The sequence below is a fragment of the Vigna angularis genome, chromosome 1 (genome assembly GCF_016808095.1).
Source record: "Vigna angularis cultivar LongXiaoDou No.4 chromosome 1, ASM1680809v1, whole genome shotgun sequence".
NCBI classification, from domain to species: Eukaryota; Viridiplantae; Streptophyta; class Magnoliopsida; order Fabales; family Fabaceae; genus Vigna; species Vigna angularis.
The window spans coordinates 7,075,697-7,095,706 of record NC_068970.1 but is presented as its reverse complement, the minus strand read 5'-3'; the positions used below and the strand labels follow the sequence as shown (position 1 = coordinate 7,095,706).

Sequence of the window (20,010 nt, the reverse complement as noted above, 5' to 3'; positions counted from 1 at the left end):
ATTTTTGCAATAAAAGAGGTCCTCTCATAAACTGCAAAATAAGGGAATTTGGTAATAGAAAGTTGTAAGTAGGACTCCCAATACTGTATCAGATGAAGGGCTAATATAACATGCTAATAAGACTTTGTAGATATAAGAAGTGAAGGATAAATACTAACTATTCTTGCTCTAAAGTATCGTAATGAGATTTCACTGTATTTTGATTTAGATGCAGTGTCTGGGTGAAAACTCCAAGTTCATGCTTGCAAATCCTTTTCGAGAGTGAGGTTATGTAAAGTCATTGTGGTAAGTAAAAGCAGTGGAACTAAAATATAATATCAGCCACTTCACATATTTATTGACAAAACCATATACAAGTGATTCTTTTCATTAAGAACTCATATATGCATATGTAACCCTTTTTATGATTTTTTAATAAATATATATATATATAAATCCTATATGCATATACGATTTTTAATTTTGTTCAAAGAATTAAAATAAAATCGTGGTAAGCTCGATTTAATGTTATTTTATTTATACGGTGATTTTTAGTTAAATTTCGATAATTTAAATTTTGTTTTTGTTTACTTTTTGTTTAAAATAAAGATGAACAAAATTAAAAATAAATGGTGAACTAGAATTGGTTGGAATTAAAATGTTATAGTGTTCCACCTTCGTTATCTAAATGGAAAGTTACCGGGATAATAACTTTTATTTTGGCTTGATAAACATTTTTATTTCGCTTATTTGAAATGTATAGACATTTTTTTTTTCAAGTTTTAGAAAAAATCACCCTGAACAAAAATATAAGAAATAAAAGCATATCTATAAACGCGACTTCAATATAATTTGGTATATCCTAAATTCACTTTTATAAGTACAATTTCATTTCAATTAATTCAAAAGAAATCAGAGCATAAAAGTGGTTAAAAAGAATGGTGCTGATATTTTCAACGAATTTAAATTGCATACAAAATTTAGTATTGAGGGTTGAAAAGTGCATGTAGATGTCAACGCAGTTTGCTTCTACAGATTTGAAGGGAACAAAAAAGTCTTGGTGACCATAAGGATTTTCTTCTTCTCTTTACTGACTATCAGCATTAGATTAATTTTCCTCCACAATGTTCAAGAAATATTATTCAGGTTACCTAAGTAACATTCAAATTTGAATATATTTCATATGTCGGCAACAGATGTACAAGTTTATTTCCGGATTTGTGCCCATGCATGCGTGGCATATAAATTTAGTCAACAATATTGGTCGTCCCATATATACTTGTGTATTAAGGTGTATGTTGTAGACTATAAACTATAAGTATGAAAGACGTTAGTTAAAGATATATGTTGTATGATTAGCACTAAAGTTAGGAACTATAATGAATTATTGGTAATTGAAAAATGGAATATAATCGATAGTTAAAGTGATTTGATGGTTGATTAACGAAGATAGCGTGTGAGGTGATTTGCAGGGAATAGTGTGTGAAACTGTAAATAGTAGTATTATGTTTATCTTGATATAGAAGTTTAAATAATATTTGACATGTGAATAAAAAGGAATGGAAATATAATAAATAAAAAAGTAAAGGGAGGAAAATGTTAAAAATTATATACATGCTTGATTTTCACTTTTACCCTGTGAGAGAATTGAATGCAGGCCCCATACTGTTTTAACTTGTTTCCCTTTATTGGAAATTTGAGTCCGAATTCCCATGCTTGGTATATATGCTTTTGAATTTACGTGAGTGAGGAGGTAAAAGATTAGAGAACAGAAGAGAAATATGGTTGAGTCACGTTGCTTGTCACTGCCCTGTACTTTATCCTTTCTTCTCTCAAATCAGTCGCCATTTTATCTGATTTATAATCAAGACTTCTCGCTGGAGGGATCAGAGACACAGACCTACAACATGGAAAAAGGGTTTTTTGAATCAATTAATCCACAGTTTTTGGGTCCACTAACCTCTTCCTTTTTCTTCAAACTTCACTGAAACAACAACATTTTTGGAATGTCAGTACTCCCTTATTTTCATTTATTTCCCCTTCTCTTTTCACTATATAAACTCCATCAATCTTCTCACCATGCACCACCACTTGCCCATTTATATCATATCACCCCCTACTCCTATGAATATCACCTTTTCCTAACTTAACCTTTCTACAAACTTGTCACTTCTATCTCAATATGCTCTTCCCTCAAGAATCTCCCGCAAATGCCATCAAGCATCTCCTTCCACTGTCGCACTGGACTGCATGCAACAAGATTCCTTCGCCTTCTCTACACCTCCACCTTATCCAGAACCAAGCGTGAGATACCATTTTAATGGCGATATCCTGATTGAGCTTTTTTTTTTTCTTTTTTCTTTTTTTTTTAATTTTTTCTTGACCTTGCAAGACTTTTTTTATTTTCTTTAAGTAGGATGATAATTCTTATTTTTATTTTTATTTTTTTATTTTATTTTCATCATGTCAGTTACTTCCATCTTAATATTTCTGAGCTATTCCTCCTGAGCTTGATGCAATTGCAAATGTATGTTTTAGTGTAATTCTTGTTATTCTAAGACGAGACACAGTTTGCAAATAGATTTGTTTTGTATGATCCTTCTCGTGTGTTAGTTTTACATTTAAGCTGAAGTTGCACGCTCTAAATATATAACGTGATATTTTTTCTATTTAGATGTACAATTTTCGAGATGACTGCTTATTGCAGATTACATTTCTGTGTTCTTTAGCCCAAAGAAAAGTAATCTTCAACTTAAGAGTGGCGATACAGACTTTAACATGTCCTTTGAATTTGGTAAAAATCGTATTTCAGTGAAATTGGTTAATACCTGAAACACAAACATCTCTGCTAGTTAATTAGTTATAACCTTTGATTAAGGAGAGTGAGCGTTTGGCATCTCTTCTGTAATAGGTGTTGGTGATGGAAATAGAAAATAATAACAAGTTAGGGAGGAAGTAAGTACATGGAGAAGATATTAGTAAAAAGATATGAACGATTATATGGAGAGAGCCTAAATGTCAAACGGTAAATATCTTGATATTATTTTCGTCTAATTTATAAGCGGCAAATACTAACGACTGTATATGTGTTATTGTATAACGATAGTTTTGATAACAAGTTGTGTGGAATATTCTCATAGTTTTTAACAAAGGATTTCATTCGAAAGAGTTCTGGACACTAATTAACAATATCCTTGTATGTTTGGCATTACCTTGTTTTCGTTTGGAATTTCTGCGAGAAGAGGCTACCCAAAGGCGATAATAAATATCTGCACGTGGGATTGTGGGTCCAATTACTCATAATTCGTAAGTCCTGCTGGCACGGATTTATTGTTTTACTGAAAACTGAATTAAGGCGTCAATGTCCTTTAGGTTCTGAGCTTCTGACCCCTTAGCCAAACTTTAATGAAAGTGTGACGTGCCCCTAACATCACCTGTAGCCTTCTCCATGTGCAAAGACCACTCGTTGGTCCAAACTTCATACGGTATCTGCACTACGTAAGATATATCACAAAATACTGGATTGTGCTTTAGCTAGTTCGCTGGTTGCTATTTAGTAATGATAAGCCACGAAATTCCTTATATCAGTTTCATTTACATGCATCAAACATGAATCTGGTTGAATTTTTTTATGTATGTTGCCAAAAAAGTAACGCTTGCCCCAGCTGAACAAATGGGCAAGGTATATACAAGCTAAATAGTTGTTGAACAGTGAATGATATTTGGAATGATGAATATAACGTTGGATACTGTTTACGTTGGTGTGACACAAAGAAAAAGCTTTATGAAAAGACCAAAATGTAATTAGCATCCACTGCCTGTGGCAACAGATTGATTGAGGGAACAAAACCATGATTTCCTTCTTTCCGTTTGAGAAGATGATCGTCTTAAACTGGAACACCTCGCCAAGTGGCTCCTCACGTTCCTGCTCACACTACAAGGGACTAAAGAGGAGCTAACTTCTGCTCCCAAGCAAAGGCTGGGGTTGATTTTGAATGAGGGGATCGCTTGGCAGCTCTTGGAGCGATATGTTCTTGAAACGGAAGAAGTATTGGACCCACGTGATGTTGGTTTGCAAAATGGGGTGGTCATGTCAGTGGAATCTTCCAATACTTCACTTGAACAAGTGCAAAATGCCAGTGACAGATTTGATGGCCTTTGCATTTCCTTCTGTAGGGGCCTTGCGTCTGGAAGCTTAACAAATGAGACTATACCGTGCCTGCAGAGAGGGCAAGCAATTGAACCTGGGGGGGAACTTGTGGTTGATGAAGTAGAGTTCGTAGAACAAAGATATAAAGCACATTGTGTGCAGAACTCGTGATCACAACCTGCATGCACCACCATATGATGATGTAGGAATTTATGCATGAAACAACATGATATATAAACAGTATCTCGAGGCTATATTATTGTATCTATAAACTACAAAATAACTGCATAAACAAAAAGAGTACGGCAGGCCTATTACAAAACGAGATGAATTCATGAAACGATGGCAGTCTTATATCCGATTTTAATTTCTATAGCACATTGGAATATCACATGCATGTGAACCTTCATATATTGTTTATGGCGAGCTACCGGCCCTTCATATGTGTAACCATGTTAATCAGAACGAAACGACTTCAGTTATTACAAGAAAATGAAATGTGATGTTACCTAAACAATAAAATTGCTTCGCAGCAAAATTCTAAACATAACACAACCCTTTTTGCCTGAAAAGGATAAATCATTCCAGACACCAAGGAATCTAATTGTATACCATGGATCCAGCATTAATACTAGACAAAGAACAGATGTTTGATTGCCCATTTAAGAGGAATGTACCTTCGACAGCGACCATACATTTCCTTTCCAAGCAAACAGCGCATGGATCTAAGCATGCTGGTGCTAATTCATTCGTCCTCCATCCACATTCTCTGTCAAGGAAGATCACAACAGAAGCAAAAGGAGAGGAGGAGCATATTAGAAATCGTTGGAACATCCCAATTTGGGGTAGAGTTAACGGGATAAACCAAATCAAGTGTTGATAAAAATGTATACTAATTTTGCTCTGTAATTCAAGATGTAGTATTTGCTGTGAAAAAATGTTCTCATATTAATAAATATGTGTAGTTTCATGAAACAAATTAATATTAATAATTACATAACGTAAGCCAATTCATTGCGTGTACAATATGGGGTAAATTGTTTCATAGAAAAACAAAGACAGTTTGACCAAATATATCCCGAATTCGGCGCTAGCTATGAGCAGACCAAACCACGTTTCCCAGTTACGTCTATGACGATGGATGTCAAAATGAAATTATTGAACCCAAAAAACACGTAACGTTAGTGGTTAGAAACATAATCACATAAAATCACCGGTTAAATATAAATTATTTCCATCAATAGTGTTGAAGAATCAGGCCAGACAGACACCGCAATCAAAGCATGATAAGACAAATCACCTGCTAGTTGATTTGAAGTCAGAGCAGACTGGACAGATTAAAAGAATTATGCTTATGAAAATATATTGATGCTAATTCCTAGGAAAACAAAAGTTTTCAATCGGTTCTCCGAATAAGGAGAATAGGAGATAGCACCAAATATCATACACTTCGGTAGGAAGAAAATAGTTGAAGAATGGATAAGAGAAGATAGAGCTAAAACACACACCTAGCAATTCTCACAATGCTCATAAGAGGAAGAGATAAATATGGAGATGGAAGAACTTGTAGGGGTTCTTCTGGAGGTGTTTTTAAGATGTCCTCAAGCCAGTTTCTATGCCACGAACGAGCAACCATCAAGGGTGTCCATCTTCAAAACAAAAATCATAGAAGTAAACCAAAAAGTTATACACCCATCTTTGGCAAACAAGTTCATTCGACAGCATAACTTTTTGCTTGCTTTATTCAAATGCAACATAGGATTACGGGCACTACTACACTTCTGGTAGGTTCAATTGTCTTTTATCCAGTAGAGACCAAAGGATTCTTCAAAAGAATGCAGTCAGAAAACAATATTATCCGATTCAGATTGTAATGAAAAAGAAGAGCCTCTTGCAAATCCAAGTCATACGGATAATACTAAAATTCAGAATGTCAAGATGAACTGCCATTTAACTTCAACATTATAAGCAGTGAAAAATTCAATTACTATCATCAACAAAGAAAAAAAAAATACGAGGCTAATTTTTAGGACATAACTTCATCAAATAAAACACAATAACTCAGAAATATCAATGACCAAGATAATCAGGAATAAACTTTAGTTTCTGCTCAAAGGAAAGGGGGGCTATAGATTGTATTAGTATAAGATTTTTAAAAAATAGAAGACAAGGTGGCCGGGAGTTGTTTGGCTGCTTTAGGAAAGCGATAATTTTTCCATCGACTATAGGACCAAAATATTAATATCTTGCTATCGTAGAGAGTGAGTAGGATAAAATCATCACATATCAAAAGGTAACAGAGACATTTAGATGTACCCATTCGCATTCTTGGCAGTCACATCGGCACCCTTGGCAATCAGCAGCTGAACCAAACAACAAAAAAGTTAAAAAGGAAAGGAACTTCAGTATGCTGGTACCAGATTCATTTGGTTGAATAATATATTTTCAGTTGCAAAAGTATAGTTATCTTCTAAAGGAAAATAGAAACACACTTGACAGCATTGGGCATTTCCACCACATGCAGCATAATGGAGTGGAGTACTTCCGGAACCTGCAAAGTAAGTATAAACAGCAATTATTAAAGGTAAAACTGATTAAATTAGCTCAAACTTACTATCATACGTTTAAATTTCTAAATATCTTTTAAGCTGCGTACTAACTTACAGAGTGTTTAAACTAACTCTAACGGGGAGGGGGGCAACATGATGACTTGATGGGGATCAACTTTCTCATAACCCAAATAGAATTTAATAAATTTATGCTTGATACCGCTGACTCAACCATACGTATGAGACTTAAAAAGAGATGAAAGAGGGAGAAATCCACTCAGTCACTACTGCTAAAGCTCAAAAGATGGAGAAAATAATGTGGAATGATATGTAACTACTTTCATTTTCAAGCGGGTGAAAGGTCATTTCCATCTTTAGGAGAGATGACCAATTGTGGAAATAGAATGTAATTGAGTTGCAATTTAGCTCCAGCTGCTCCAATTTTTATTGCCCTAGACAATTGTAACAATTTTTATGTAAAGTTTTCACCGGCTAATTTTCAGTCAACCAAGCAAATCTGAAGCCATTTAGGAAACAGAAATGGAAATGTTGAAATTATTAACGAGAAATAATCAACTGGTGTTTTTAGTTAGAGAAAGCAGCAGCAGAAGTGCAGTTTTCATAATGGTGGAAAAGCTAATCTACTTATACATATTGGTGAATTTCCAAAGCAAATATTTCACACCACACTATGAAACAAATGCCAATCAATTACCAATTAAATCAATGGTAGTTCCATCCTCCACAGTAACCTCAGACACAGAAGCTCCCAAGTCTAAGAGTAACTGTACACTTTCAACATGCGCATTCAATGCTGCCATATGCAGAGCAGTGATCCCTCCATCAGAAGTTCTGTTAATTACCTCGCAAAGACCACTTTGTGTGCAACCATTTAAAGATAAAATTAACTCATTGCTACAGCGGAAGAAGCCATTAGACCTTTGAGTGAGAGACAGAGTACCTGTGATCAAATTCTGCGATTGATTTATGATCACCTGTCTGTAACGCATTCCAGAAGTTAGGGGTGCTTGGTATATAGTCTGCCAAGATTAGCCGAATGCATCTGGTGTGGCCATTCAAAGCAGCCAAATGAAGGGCAGTTCCTCCATTTAGGTAATCAGCTTTATGGATCTGCAATCAAATTTAACACCTAACGTTTTACACTTACAACTCAAGAATTTATCTGATTGTCAGCAACATATGGAACAAAATTGGTTGAAAGTCCGATCATACATTGGCTCTAAAAATAGTCAAGGTCTGCACCACCTCCCAGTGACCATGTTGACAAGCTTGCATCAATGCAGTCTGTTGATGTTATAGAGTGTGAAAAGTAAGTAAAAGAAATGGCCCTTTCTATAATCCAAAGCAGCAAAAATTTGCCATGTGATGTGACATGTAAATACTGTGAATAGAATTTAAGAGACATTAGAAAACATGGATTACCTGACCGCGATAATTTCTGAGATTGATATCAACTCCGGATTCAATCAAGAGATACACTATCTACATTAACACAAAAACACATTTGATATTTTGAAAAGAATTGCAAAACATAATACGAGGAGATGGAGTGTATTGAATAAAGTACCTCATGGTGGCCATGAGCGGCAGAGTAATGCAAAGGGGAATTGCGAACACCAAAAGTGGAATACCTTGCAAGACGGGGGTTATATTCCAACAAGGCTTTGGCCTCTTGAACATCGCCATCTCTTGCAGCAGAAACTAAGCGCTCACCAGATGCAGAACAACCAAAAGAATTCCCCACCAGGCTCAGAAACTTCATATCCCTCACAAATCAAAACCACAACACGATTAACTAGCTATTCAGGAAATCGGAAGCAGGGTCTCTTCACAGCTTCACCAAAAGGCACCAATTTATCTCTTGGACAAACACCCCCGACATGAGATCATCAATCCAGCATTCTGATTTGGACAGATCTTGTTCTCTGTCAAAGGTTCATTCCATCTACCAAACCAACAACAGCAACAACTCAATCAGAATTCCTCACGCATTCGAAAGAATTGGTTGTAACAGTCAAAGCCCCACATGATTCTCGAGAGATATGGAAAACAGGTTCCGGTAGTTTTGTCCACAACTCTTCGAGTCTGCGCAACCAATGACTTGCCAACTTTAAAACTGTTCATTTAAATATTAAAAAACATTTTTTTACAAATTGGTTCAACCCTTCGTGAACTTCGAGAAACCGAACAAAAACACAAAATTATTTTACAATACATAAAAAAAATATATATATCCTTATACCTCTGGTAGAATTTCTATTCTATTTCAATTTGCGAAGCGGGTACTGTGAATCTGACACCAACTTCCAACTATTCCTTTCAAAAAATGATTGGAGGGATAACCATTGAGCATTAACCCACCTTCCAAATTACACAACCCACGTCAGAATATATCTATCAATCTAACAAAAAGCATGAAAATCCACAACCCCAACCCCAACCTCGGAAGGATCAAAATCAAAACCCAGGAGGTGGAATATGTGGTTTCTGGGAGAGGAATGATCGCATCAAACCTCCTCCATGAAACCCCACCAGATGCAAAATCGTTGGCAACGATGAAAACAGAAAAGATATTTGTTTTTTCTTAAACTGGCAATTTGCTAAAAATAATGTAAGAAGATGGAATATCCAAAAGGGTGACAGATGTTATAGGAAAAAGCAAGTTTTGTGTGCAGCTTCTTGAGGCAACAACAAAAGGCGTGTCACCATGATTGGATATTATTAAGGAGTCAACTTGGTAGTTGTGTCGTTTCTTTCATTGTCCCCTCCGTTTGCGGAGCAAGAATTATAATTAGAATTCCTTCTAACTGTTCATACTCTCAAACACCGCACACGGATCGAGGTCCTCAATCTTGGTACTACCTGACTCGTCCCCTTGCCCAGGGGTCAAACATCTATATCTATCTTAATTAATTACATCAAATATTAACATTAACTAACACGACACCTATGTTTTCTATTTAATAATTACACGTGTAATGCTAAATTGATTGCCACGTAAAATTAATAGTCCACTTTAAGTGAAGAATTTAGCTGGTTAGATAAATATAGGTGGGAGTGGTAATTAAATGAAGGAGGTATTAAACAGATGCAAAGCTTTAAAAAGTTGACGGCGAGAATAACATTGTACTTAACTTTAGCATTGGCATTGGGTCCTCTGAAAGATTTTTATTTGATTAATTAAGACCGCTAATGATAATTATGGCATGACAACATTAACAATACGATACGATAAATCGAAGAAAGATGAAGGAAAAGAGTGAGTTGGATAAAGGAATTTTGTGCTACCAACGATGGTACTTGGGGCTGTAATGCGTTGTCTAAACCCAATCGTGCTTAAACATTTGGAATCTTTGCTGTTTCGTTTTCATCACAACACACAACCACAATTGCATACATAAAAAAAAAAAAGATCTCTATAGCCAGCCAATATGTCAAGGGATGTTAAGTATCAAATTCATTAAAATAGCCTAATCTTTTCATCACTCTTATTAAAAAGTCACTCTACTAAATCAATCATTCATTCCTGTGGTACTATTATTATTTATCATGTAATTTTAAATATTAGTAAATGTACAATCTAATTATTTTTTAAAGTGTTGTCCGTTTTAACTTTAAAAAAATAGCAAATGTTGAAAGAGCAAAATATATTTAAAGTATCATTAACTTTAACTCTTAAGACTATTAGCTATCATTGTAGTTTAAAAAACAAAAAATAATATAGCAGGGCATGGTACATTAAAAACTTACTTGAGAATCTAAAAAAAATCTGATATATATTAATGTTGTTTTCAGGCTCTTGAATGTATTGAAGATATTTAATAAAAATTTAAAACCCACTTGACTATAGTTAAGTTAAATGTAGGATGGGGCATTTTAGCTACTGTTACTATTATTTTTAAAATTTCTCTTAAACACACTTGGTCAACAACATCCAATGATTGAGTAGTAGTTACGACTTACAGCATATTACTTTTACACACTCAACCACAGAAAAATTGGTGCATGAAAGAAACAAAATGATTGTGACCTCCATTACCCTTCAAGCGTGAAACCTTTCCGACCACGACATGTGTCAATACATGTAGCTTAACTCGTTAAGTACAGCATAAACACCATTAATTACCATCAAGATCCTAAAGATCAGTTTTGTTTCTGGCCTCTAACTTTGATTATCTACCTACGAAACGTGTCTGGAATCTACCACGTGTCAAAATTGGAATCGCATGCAATAATTATGTAAACGATTTAATAAAATTATCAATTATTTGGATTTTCATAACTGATTAATGTTTTAAAAAGGGTCTTTAGCAAATTACCTGTAATTAATCAGTCAGTACATTAATAATAAAACAAATTTTATCCGTCTCTTAAATCGCCGTTTTTATTGAAAATTTATTTTCAAGTGCTTATAATAAATATCTAAATCTAGTTACTCATAAATTTTGTTGATAGCCATCTCTTAAAAGTTATAACATCAAATACTACATTTTTCCTATAATGCATCAAGCATACAATTTTGATATTTAATCCGTTATAATATGTGACTATTTTACTTTTTCTCTTTTATAATCATTTATCAAATAGGTAACAATTTACTATCATTTTCCTCTCTTTCTTCTTTAACATTGACATTTTATAACAATATTCATCTTTCTGTGTGACTTTATGATTTCATCCTTTTATCACACTTGTTTTTTATATCTAACTTATATAGTTTTGTAGACTACAAGCACATTTTTTTATCACTTACATATATATTATAGAAGTGTTTTATGTAACATTAGAATATTTTAGACCTTCAACATAATTATAGATTAACATTCATAGGATAGAGATTAAGTCTTCTTTTAGGTAAGTCCATATGTAAAAGTCAATTGCATGACTTTTCTCTACAAATTGATTAGCAAAACTGACTTTTGTAAACTCTTCGAAACAATCAAAAGAAAGTTAATAAGAGTTTAACTTGGATCTCATCCTCCTATAACAAACCTTAATTAGTGATATGCAACATAAAAATATAAAAATCAAGAGCAATTTTGGTGATCAAATATATGAGGATTGGATGGTAATTGGTCTTGTATTTTTTATTTTTTATTTAGATTTCCATGGATATAATAATTATAGAATACTTTGTTAACAAAAAAAATTGTTTAAGTAAGCTTTGTTTTGAAATTTAACAATAGTGAAATAGCATTTAACAAATAAACTATTCAAGATAAAAGCGTTAAATGCAATAATTGAAAGATATCTTAAACACTTAACATTACTCAAATAAACTATGTCTAAATACTGATTCACATATAATGTCTAAATGCTTATGGTCGTTTAAGGCTTTTAATACATGTACATGTTGGTACTCTTTTGTCTGTTGTGTTATGCTCTTTTTTTCTATACAGATCAATTCAGTACAAAGTTTTATTCGAAAGTCTGCAAGAAATCAGAAGAACATATAGATACGAAGATATTCTATGAATGCTTCTTTCATGCTTTTTGTTTGTCTCCTTCGTACAAACAACATAATTATCTCTACAAGATGCAATATAACATCTAACCTCTTACTAAAAGACTATATCCCTACACGAAAATCAATGCTCAGAGTAATGAATCTTTTTTCGAAAAAGTCTATATAAAGAGAACAGACAAGAATAAGAAGTATATTTGTTTACACTTACATTGTTGTTTTCTCTCCAAGCTCACGTCATCTAGATTTTGTCTTTGAAAAATAAAAGTTTTCTCTACAAGTTTTTAGAACCTCATTGTATTGATTTCATATCCTCTTTATAAGAGTAATCTTCTGTACTTATATTTCAAACACACTTTGATGTTTTTAAATTCATAAGTGAATTAAAACACTTGTTAAGTTTAACTCAGTGAAGTTAAACATTTAGTTGGACTAGTGTTATACTACGAGTGGTGAAACTCGTTTAACCAGTTGGGTTGGTTGTAAAACTAGGAGTGGTTAAATTCATTTGTAATAGTGTAACCCCTTAAGAGTACTTAAAGAAAAACTGGACGTAGTTAAGATTGAAACAAACTATTATAAAAACAAACTTTTCTTATTTCTTTCATTTTAAAGGTTTTTCTAAAGCTTCTAAAAATACTTAAGTGTTCAACACTAATTGCGAACTATCTAACTTTTATAAAAGCGTTTAAACACTTATTTGTGAAATTTTTTAAAAATTCTATTTTAACCCTTTCTTAAAGTTTTTCACTCTTTCATACTTATTTATTATGTAATGAGCAATTTAAAACACAAATGAAATTTCAGATAACAAATTTAGTATATTTTCTTAGTTTGAAGATTTTATATACTGAAAAGAAAATGAAATATTATCAATATAAATATGTCATTGAAATGTTGACACTATAACATTTTATGTCATTAAGAATACTTATATTTGCATAGACAAAAATTATATATTAGATAAAAACAATAGGAACAAGTTTGTTTAATATTAACATATTATAAACCATTTTTTTAATTTTTAAATCATTATATAAATGAACAGGAAATAAGTTTTTTAGCCTAATTTCTTTTACAAGTATAAATTGTTTTCATATAAAAGTTGTTATCGTATCTCTAATGTTAAAAAAAATTGTTCTCCGATGTCTAACACAAAAAATCATTACCATATTCAAATTTTGTTCATTAATTATATACTATACTTCTAGACAATGATAATATATTTATTTTAGATAATTTTATGCTTAACAATTTATTTTTAACTAACACCATAATTAGTATAGAAAATGTCTCACATATATTTAACTATTATTTGTACTTAATTCGTAATTGAAAACAATTTAAATATATAATAGAAAATTAATAGCATGATATGTAATATGATAAATATAGTAATAGAATTTAAAAATTATAATTAAAATAGTTAATCAAAAAATAATTATATCACTTAAGCCTTTTTTTATAAAAATTTCGAGGTAAATAACTCAAAATTGTAAAGTTATGTATCTTAAAACAATACATATATATCATTTAAAAATAATTGTTAATTATATTTAAGTCATAGTAATTCGAAAAATCATAAAGTGTTAACATATTCAAATTACTAACTATAAGTATATTTAAAATTATAGATTAGAAACAATTGGTAAATGGAGGAAAGTAGTATGTGAAGTTTTGCTGGGGATATTTGTTGAAGTTCAAAGAACACCAATGTTTTGGTGATGGAAAGAAAAGAACCAAGGTAGCTTTATCTATGCTTGAAGCAAAGTACATTGATCTTTTACTTCTTGTTAAGCAATGATGATAGATTAATTATTGCATAAATTGAAAATCAAGGTTGAGATAACTGTAAAGCTATTATATTTGACAACAAATCAACCATTAATTTGGTAAAAATTATTGTATCTCATGGAAGAAGCAATGATTTTTGGAGAATGTTTTCTTTCTTAAGAATGCAAGTCATTGGAGTAATCTAATGCACAACTTAAGCACTAAGAATAGTAAAACTGAGAAGTGAGAGAGAGGAACTATTTTCTTTTGAAAATTTTGATTAGAGAGTGGTATGGTTAATTCAAGTGTGTGTTTTGGTCTTTTATGTTCTCTTGTTAGCAATCTATATTATAGGGCTAAACATTTGAATCATAAAACAAGAATTTCATTCCTTTCATAATTCATTTTCCTTCTTCAATGTTTATGTGAGGTATTTCTAAGACTTGCACCGTAATTTTTTTAAATTATATATGTATAAGACTCATAAACTTATCATCGAGTATAATATGTATTGAAATTTTTTCTGAATCTCATTACTTGTAATAAAAAGGTTTATATAACCTTGACATTTTTACTAAATGCATTCATATTGTGAAAGTAACCTATAAGAATCATAGGTTTGATTTACGGTTAGAGGCATGTGAGGAGTAGGTGTGGTCCAAGTTTAAAAGATGTATTAAGAATAGTGTTGTAAAAGAATTTTTGGTGGAAAGAAGAGGGTTTGCATTAGTTGTATTCGGCTTTTAGATGAGTGCGTGTGAAAATTATAATATCATGTTATTATAATTTTTTTACATTAAGTTAATTCGATTTATAAACAGTAAAATGAGATGTTAAAAATATTTATGAATAATAAATAATTAATAAAATTATTAGAAGGAAAAACAAAATTATAAGCACGTTAAATAGAAAATATAAGTTAAAAGATTTAAATTAGTAAAAATAAGTAAAATATAAAATTAAAAAAAAATGAATAAACAACTTAAAAGCAATCGTTTGAATTCTAGTGGTAACCTTAGTATTATACATAGATATAGTTTAAAGAACATTTTCTTTACATCCATATAATATTTTTTCTCATTCTGCACTAAAAATGGATGCATGCGAAATTTAAACATTCTAAAAAAGTTGCTTAGAATAATAGAAACATGCTTTACAATTTTAATTTGCAAATTTTTGAATTGATCTGAATTAAATGAGAATGGGCCTTTGTACTGTTTTAAATTTTATTTTTAATTTATATTTTAAAAAATTTCATTAAACTTAAACTATCCTATGACGGATGATATTAACGGACAGAAAAAAAAGTGTGAAATTGGTAATTTGAACAAGAAAAGTTTTTTTTTTTTAAATCAAGCAGAAATTAATAGGGCCCGTAAACCAGGCCTTAGTGTCTCAGTTAAAATTATACCAAAATTGGAGATTGACAATGATTACCCAAAAGAGGGTGTGTGACCCTTGAAAAATGAAAATCCCAAACATAAACACCCAATCATGATTATGGGCCTGTTTCTCCCTACAAAATCCCTTTTCCATATACTGTCAGTTCCTATGCTTTCTGTTTTAGCATGTTTATTTTCCTGTTTATCAATTTACCCCAAACTCACTAACTTAATCAAATTATTAAATTTAAACAAACTAAATCTTTTCTTAAAATAAAGGCGATACATACTATATATATATATATATATATATATCCAATAACGAATAATATTTTTTATCCTTTTAAAGTAAACTCTCAAATTTTATAAAAAAAAAATTCTAAAGAAAATCTTATATTGCTATGGTAAGAAAAGTTTGGAGAATAATTAATAGTAATTGTACATAAATGAGAAAAAAAAAACGTTTGAGAGTATTTGAACAACAAATAAAATCGGTTCGCTAAGAAGATTAAAGTATTTGGTAAATGAAAGTATATAATCCTCTTTTTAATGTATTAACTCTTTGAATTTGGCGCTACTTATTTGCAACAATTTATTCTTTAGTATTATTTTTACCCTTCTTTAGTTTTAGATTTTACTAAAACTATCTATTTATTTTATTACCTTTATTATTGCTACCTAAGCAAACATATTTTTATTTATAAAAAATAAACTTTTTTATTTCATTTATATATTTAATTCCTTTAACAACTAGTTTTATATCATATTTTTAGCTGAAAATCAAGATTTTAAAATTAACTATAATTAATATAATTCATTATGGCAAATTAAAAAAAAAAACTTCTATCCTCTCCTTTACTTTATTCCCCTAACACTTTTTATACAGCATGTTCCTTTCTTTTATTAGTATATCCCTTTCAAAAATAAAATAATAATCCATATCAATTTATAATGATTACTCCATTTTAAATTGTGTGTGTAACCATGGAGTTCTTATGAGTCAGGCTACCGAAAAGTAAATGCATTTTGGTGATATGAGTAGTCAAATCAATTCCTTTAAGATATCCTTCAACTGTATAGTCCCATACCTATACAATCTCCAGATCCCTCTCATTCCGGTGTATGTTCGATTCGTCCATGTACCCCTTCCACCCGAAGCTGCCAGGAGCCGCTCCTTGTCTGTGCCCTCTGCACCATGCTTCTTGCACCGGCGTCACTCCCCGCCCTCGTCTCCGTGCCCGGGTGTCACAGTGTATATATATATATATATATATATATATATATATATATATATATATATATATATATATATTATTAATAGAATATAAAAAATCTGTGTATATCAAAAAATTATTTCTCTTTGAATTAATTTGTAAAAATGGCATGATGGTGAGGGAAGTGTACATAGTAAGAAACAGTTTTACATGGCTTCGCAAGTATAGCTCTATATCTATTTTACTATTTTTAAAATAAACAAAAATGATGTGATGGGAGGGAGTTGACTTCCCCTACACCTTGGATCCATCTGCTTGTCTCACCCGCAATATCCATTTCATCTTCAACTTTAAAAAACACACTATCCTCATCTTCTCTACATTCATTTTTTCTAAACATTAATTCCAAATTTCAAAAACTTTAATCATTTGCTCCATACAAAACTTAAATATTTTAGTTCATTTTTTTTATTTTCAGCATTTTTTTCTCCTTCTGCCTATACTTGAATTATGAATACGATCCCCATCATCAGCATGCCTATTATTATTATATTTTATAAAGCATGCATGGGAGCTCGTGCATGGTAGTGTTCATTTGTTTTCACAGACTTGGTGCTTTTGACCTAATTTGGTTTTCCATGTGGCAACTCCTAACATTTGACAAATACACACATGGGACAACGAAGTAGTTAATAATTAGGAGCAAGCTTGACCAAATTAGTTAATTCAAGGATCTTACATCTCTGTCTTCAACCCAAATATTGTTGCTTTTTATTCAACCTCTCTACGATCATGACTTTTATCTTTTCTTCCACTGATCCCACACTTTTTTTAGCCAAAAATACGTAGCAGTTGGATTGTAACATGTATAGATTGAAAAAAACATCATATAATTTTCTAGTTAATTCAACGATTGAAGCGAAAACTGGAACTCATGGTCTGTCACGTGTCACCATATTGTATTTTCAATTTTCCTCATCAAATTGGGATGTCATTAACCAAATATAACCAAATACGTTGAGCCAAAAGATACATACTCTACTGTGTTGTATGACTCAGCTTCTGCGTGTACAGTAATAATTAATAATGTGAAATAACTATCTGAAGTGACCTGTGACCATAATCTTAGATTGTCTTATATATGAACCCTCTTAGGCTGAAATGTGCCATAGTCTACAAAACTATTCTTCACCCGTCTGTTTCAGTCTTTGTCCAACAACAACAAAGGAAGATAATTAATTCAGATTAAATTAATATTATAAGAATTTTTCTTTTCATTCACCACGAAGCTTATCAAATGCATCTAACTTATATATTACTAATGCATTATAAGGAAGATATTATTCCCTTGATGCATCCGATTAGTTTGTTTTAACTCATGTTATTTTTTTTATATACACTTTTATCAAGGTAAGACTCAATAAAAACATATTAAAGTTTAATATATAAATATTTAATGAAGCATATTAATTGAGTTGTTTTAGTATAATACAAAATAATAGTAATAAAGTAACCGCAAAATGCAAAACTAAATTTTAACCACAAGTTTATATTCACTTAACTTTAATAGAAGTAAGTTGTAAATTGTTACCTCATCCACTAAAAAAATATTAAAAGACGTAGTGAAATATGTATTTATGACTTTATATATAAATATAATTTTTGGTAATAATAAAGAGAATAAAAAAATTGTTGGTGGAGAAATGTTTTGTTAAAAATAATTAAAACAAAAAGTATTTGAAAAAATGATACCGCATTAAAGAGGAGGTATACGAATTGAGAGTTTTATTAATTAGTTTATGACATATTAAATAATAATGGTAAATATAAATTATAAATTCAAGCACCTACAAAACGTTATAAGACAGAGGAATAAATATTCTTAAATCTCATTTAAGAATATTTTTTCCTTTACTGAAACATGATTATAAACTATTATTATTAAAAAAATAATATTTTAATAACGAGTTTATTAAAAATAAACTGAATTAAATTAATTTTTTTTCTGTCTCAAATTTCAATTTATTTTGATTTCTAAACTTTAAAAAACATATAATTTTTTAATCAAACTTCATATATATTTTTTATATATCAAATAATGTTTTAAACTAAGGTATCAACTTCAAACACTAGATTGAAACACGTATTTTTTTAACAAAATTAAATTGAAAAACTGTATCTAATTTATTTTTTAAAATTTGAGGATCAAGCTATCTTAAAATAGAGATGAATTTCAATTTCAAAAAATACGTATAACTTAAATAAAATAACTTATCAAAAAGAATTTAATTTTGAAATGAGCCATTTATAGCAAATGGAATGAAAAAAAAAAAGTGATGAGAATTGAAGTGTTCCATTGGTTTATTTAGAAGTTAATAGTTGACAAAAAAAGTTCAATTATTCGTCAATAAAAATGTAAGTAATGATTTCATCTACTGCTTGCCTTCCTGTATTAATTGGTTATTTACTAGTTTTACTGTAAACTTTGACCAATGCAGGTGGCGATTTAATAAACTTGTACCCAGTGTAAGAATAACGGAGAGTAAAGACGAAAAGAATACAAAGGGAAGAAAATAAAAACATAGGAAAGAAAAGTACTTGTGGTGACACCCATTTTCATCCCCAAATGCAGTGGGTTCATTTTGTTATACTGGGTTGAGTGTCGTTTACTGTGTTCTGAAAAGAAAATAGAAATGTGAAAAAAGGAAGGAGCTTTGGTGTTTGGTTCCGCTTTATGCAGCAGGGAAACTGGGTAAGAAATCCCCATAAAGACAAATCGAAACCATAAAATAAAAAGAAGGCACTTTCCCAGATTATGGATTCCAGAAACCTCTCCCCTTATCTATTTATTTGTTTTATTTACTTTACCATATCTTATGTCTCCTACCTTTCTTTCCACATGTCTCCTGCCTCTCTCTCTCTCCCATATGCTTTTGTTTTGACTTCCCCCTTGGATTTCAGAATGGAAAAGGAATAGAAGAACCCCAAGAGAATGTGAATCAGTCATTACAAACCTTGAGTTACACAGAAATAAGGAAAAAAAAAATATTAGTCGGTTCACATTTCCAAAACAAAACAAATAAATAAAAGTATCATTTTCTTCTGACATCCATTAATTTAATTAGTAGTAGTATCTTAATTTGGGGGCATTAATTGGACATTGGGGTTGATGCCGGGGAAGGCTCTTCCTATAAGTCAAGTTGCAGGGAGCGTTTACTATTGCAGATTTTTGGTTCACAGTGATTGAAAAAATAGAATATAAAATATTAATTGTGTTTGTCTAACATTTTTATTTGCTAACATCTCTATTAAATGTTTAATTAAATGTATTATCATGTTTTAACTCTTTAAATTTAATAGTTTTATTTATGATAGTAAAAGTTTATTAATTGCTGTTTTACAAGTAGTTTGCAAATCTATTGATTTGAAAATTTTAGAACAGGAAGCAAGCGCTAGTTATGCAGGAAAGTGAGTTTTG

At 31.1% G+C, this 20,010-nt stretch overlaps 1 protein-coding gene across 1 annotated transcript; it reads right to left on the bottom strand.

The window, feature by feature from the left end:
- Positions 1-3,531: 3,531 nt before the first annotated feature.
- LOC108321573 (E3 ubiquitin-protein ligase XBAT32) lies at positions 3,532-9,568 on the bottom strand. Its single transcript, XM_017553365.2, is given in 11 exon segments — positions 3,532-4,307; positions 4,807-4,898; positions 5,638-5,778; positions 6,446-6,492; positions 6,622-6,680; positions 7,394-7,614; positions 7,616-7,809; positions 7,912-7,983; positions 8,122-8,181; positions 8,267-8,784; positions 8,942-9,568. Coding segments are annotated over 10 exon segments (1,605 nt in total). The 5' UTR covers positions 8,462-8,784; positions 8,942-9,568; the 3' UTR covers positions 3,532-3,783.
- Positions 9,569-20,010: the final 10,442 nt, after the last annotated feature.